A 3262-nucleotide genomic window follows, 5' to 3' on the forward strand; every position below is an offset into this window, starting at 1 on the left:
ATTGTGTAGACATCAAATTCAAGAATTCCAACCGCACATAAAGGAAAGTCATCTTCAATAACTAACAGTACCAAAGGAAGGAATGCACCTTGTATGAGAGAGAGAGAGAGAGAGAGAGAGAGAGAGAGAGAGAGAGAGAGAGAGAGAGAGAGAGGAAATGAATAGAACAAAAAGCCTTGCGCTATTTAAAGTAACGAAAAATAGTATATATGATCTATATAGCAAAGGGTTTAAATAATAAACCCGTACAAAGGTTTACACCATAAACCCTTCAACTCCAACTTAAACTGCAGTAAGAGAAAATGCATCAAACACTCATACAGTTATGTCTGAAATCACCCCGTGCCCCATACGTACAGTACAAGAACTCGAGCTAATAATATTTCTATATGTGGACATTTATTTTTAAAGTGCATCTCAATACTAACAAAGTCCTAGTAGTATTGATCAATACCAAGGGCATCATAATCCCCTCGATCATCATCGTCATCTTCTAGAGCATTATCATTTTAGTTTTATTATGTACATCAACCATGATCACCCGATAGTCTTCTTTCAATCTTTTAGCCAATAGTATAATTTCCTATGATGATTAGTATAATAATTATATATATATATATATATATATATATATATATATATGATATTTAGATATATATACTATACTATAGTACTTATTTATTATTAGTTTTTTTTTTCTTTACTTCCACAGATCAATCTGGCAACTGGAGGTGGATGTGGATGGATACTCCTGCGTCATCTCATGCCTCTTGACGTCCCCCATGAGGATGTTCATGTGCTCTGCTGCACCCACGTGAAAATTTTGTGCATTCGAATACTGGGTTTGATCCTTAGACCCATCTTCTTGGCTGAGCTGTGATGCGACAAATTTATCGAGCACTCGCCAATCGGTCACTTGATCCACCGCCTGTAGCTCATTGCTGCTACTGTAAAATGCGTTGTTCAAATTGTTGTGCTGGTAGCTTTGCTCTTCGCGGGTGAGGGTCGAGGTCTGCAGAGTGTTTCCATTGCTCCTATCGAAGCCATAGGGGTTGGCCGAGTTGCAGCTTAGGCTGGCCACAGCTGCCGCAGTCTGTGCATTAACTTTGGGGCTTTCGAGCTGAGGGAGTTGGAGGAAGGGCTCAACGTGAGCTCCATGAGGCATATTGTACTGTAACTGATGATGCTCATGGAGCTCTTGCTTGCAGGGATAATGTTGATGGTATGTGTTGTATGTTGGGTGAGAGATACGTCTCGGAGAATCGAGATCATGCATGAAGGAGACTTGGTCCTCGTACCAGCTGCACGGCGACTCGTGCTCCCCGACTTTCCGCATTGTGGCCATTCTCTTCTTGAACACCCTACACACAACCCATCCTTCTTCCTGTTAAAATAACAACAATCTTTAATTACTACAATACTTTAATTAGAAGATGAAGAAGAAGTAAATAGCTTAAGCAATTCATTTCCTTCATAATGAAGAACTACTATATATGACATTCACCCTGCAATGGTCATCATATGTAATTAACTATGTTGCATAGGCATTTGACCGGATCCAATCTTCCATATGAGACAAAGCATCAAGTGATTTATCCAGCTGGGAAAGGAAACTAGTATAATTGTTGGCACTTTTCCTGCATTATTTCTTGACCAGAAGAGCTAATGGTGGTCATTGTTGTGGGGAACTAAATCATAAATTTTATTGTTTTTTTTTTTTATGCATTAATTGGTAAATCGTGTAGGCCTAGGCCACACAATGGGTATGGCTAGCACGCATCCCGATCCAAAGCTTCCCCAACCTTCTCACAATTTAAATTAAACCTAAGACCTCCAATACAACCAAATTGCAGCCGTCGGGTTATCCCGAGAAAAAAAATTGTGAATTTTATTAAATCTGAGGGCTAATGTCATTTTAAAATCAAATAAAATTAAGAGTGAACTAATGTATGCTGCCATTGTAAGGAAACAAAAATAATAATAAGACAGAAGAAGAAAAACAGTGCATTTTGTTGCTGCAACGCTTGTTCACCTATATGGAATGCAAAAACTGGGGAGAGTGTTGGACTAATCATCACATTAAGTTTCTGATGCCCTAAGCTACGTTTGAGCTGTGTCAAATGAGCATTTAGATTTTTCAGGTGGGTAACAATGGACACTCAACTTATATACAAAAGAGAATAAATTATATGTATTTGTATATATGTTAGTATGTATAATGCATTAATTTGTGACTGAAAATACCAAAATCAAATTTAAGAATCCATACATTAGTACTTGATAAGCTACCTGAGGAGTTCCATTTTCATTGGTCTCAAGCCTATACTCATGCATGATCCAATCGGACTTTTGACCATTTGGAGCTCGACCTTTATAGAAAACCAAGGTCTTTCTCATGCCAATCAAGCTGTGTTTAGCGTAGATCGCCTTGTCCCTTCCTGTTGCTTTCCAAAACCCTGCTTTCGTTGCCCTGTTAGTGCGTGTTCCGGTCGGATACTTCTTATCTTTATGGCTAAAGAAGTACCACTCATTCTGCTCTTCAACTCCTATCTTGCACAATTCTGTTCAAATTAACAAACAAGTCAAACATATGAATATCAACTACTCGTACTTTTGGTTAGGGTTTTTTTTCTTCGGTTGGTCATTTATTGTGTGTTGGTGTTGTTGTGGTGTGTTTTGCTTTGGGTTGTTAAATTTATCATGTTGATAGTATTTCGTTTCGTTCTTCAAGCTTCTGGCTTGAGTTTGTAAGTTCTGTTCGGTTTCTTCATATTAATAAAATCTTTACCTTCTAAAAAAAAAAGTGTGGGCACACATGTGTAGATGTACCTTGAAGATCCCATGGCTCAATTTTGTAAAGATCAACATCTTTGATGACGTCTAGATCAATCCGTCTTGCTGCTACCTTTTTCCTGAGATAGTAATCCACAAGTTCTTCATCTGTCGGATGGAATCTAAAGCCTGGGGGAACATGCGAAAATGTATTCATGTTCTCCCAATAAAAGGTTGAGACCTGCATTTCAAAGGACAAACTATATTAGCTAGTTGAATATCAACAAACACAAACAAAGTTAAGAACATAACCCGTTTATAATACTCATGAACCCCATAAGCATAATTCTTGCGCTCTGGCCTAATAACTTAAGTGTACTTCTATGTATAGGGTTTCTTTAATCAACAAAACATTAGAGGTAGGTGGAGAGTTCCAAATTTTGAGTGGTTTGGCAAATTCTTATATTAAGTTTTAGCACAAGGCAAAATG

The 3262-nt window shown here is 37.9% G+C and overlaps 1 protein-coding gene across 1 annotated transcript; it reads right to left on the reverse strand.

Annotated features, from left to right (window-relative positions):
* Positions 1-700: 700 nt before the first annotated feature.
* LOC131164291 (NAC domain-containing protein 7-like) lies at positions 701-2989 on the reverse strand. The gene is made up of 3 exons (XM_058121374.1): positions 2830-2989; positions 2290-2561; positions 701-1384 (listed from the first exon to the last, which is right to left on the reverse strand). Exons 1-3 carry the CDS (start codon positions 2987-2989, stop codon positions 701-703), a joined length of 1116 nt encoding a protein of 371 aa, XP_057977357.1.
* Between the last annotated feature and the right edge of the window lie 273 nt (positions 2990-3262).

This window comes from Malania oleifera, chromosome 9, assembly GCF_029873635.1.
Source record: "Malania oleifera isolate guangnan ecotype guangnan chromosome 9, ASM2987363v1, whole genome shotgun sequence".
NCBI lineage: Eukaryota > Viridiplantae > Streptophyta > Magnoliopsida > Santalales > Ximeniaceae > Malania > Malania oleifera.

Coding starts and splice junctions, on each gene's coding strand:
- LOC131164291 (XM_058121374.1), bottom strand. CDS start 2,989: ATGAATACATTTTCGCATGTTCCCCCAGGCTTTAGATTCCATCCGACA. Junction 2,562..2,829: donor TGAGCCATGGGATCTTCAAG/GTACATCTACAC, acceptor TAATTTGAACAG/AATTGTGCAAGATAGGAGTT. Junction 1,385..2,289: donor ATGAAAATGGAACTCCTCAG/GTAGCTTATCAA, acceptor TTATTTTAACAG/GAAGAAGGATGGGTTGTGTG.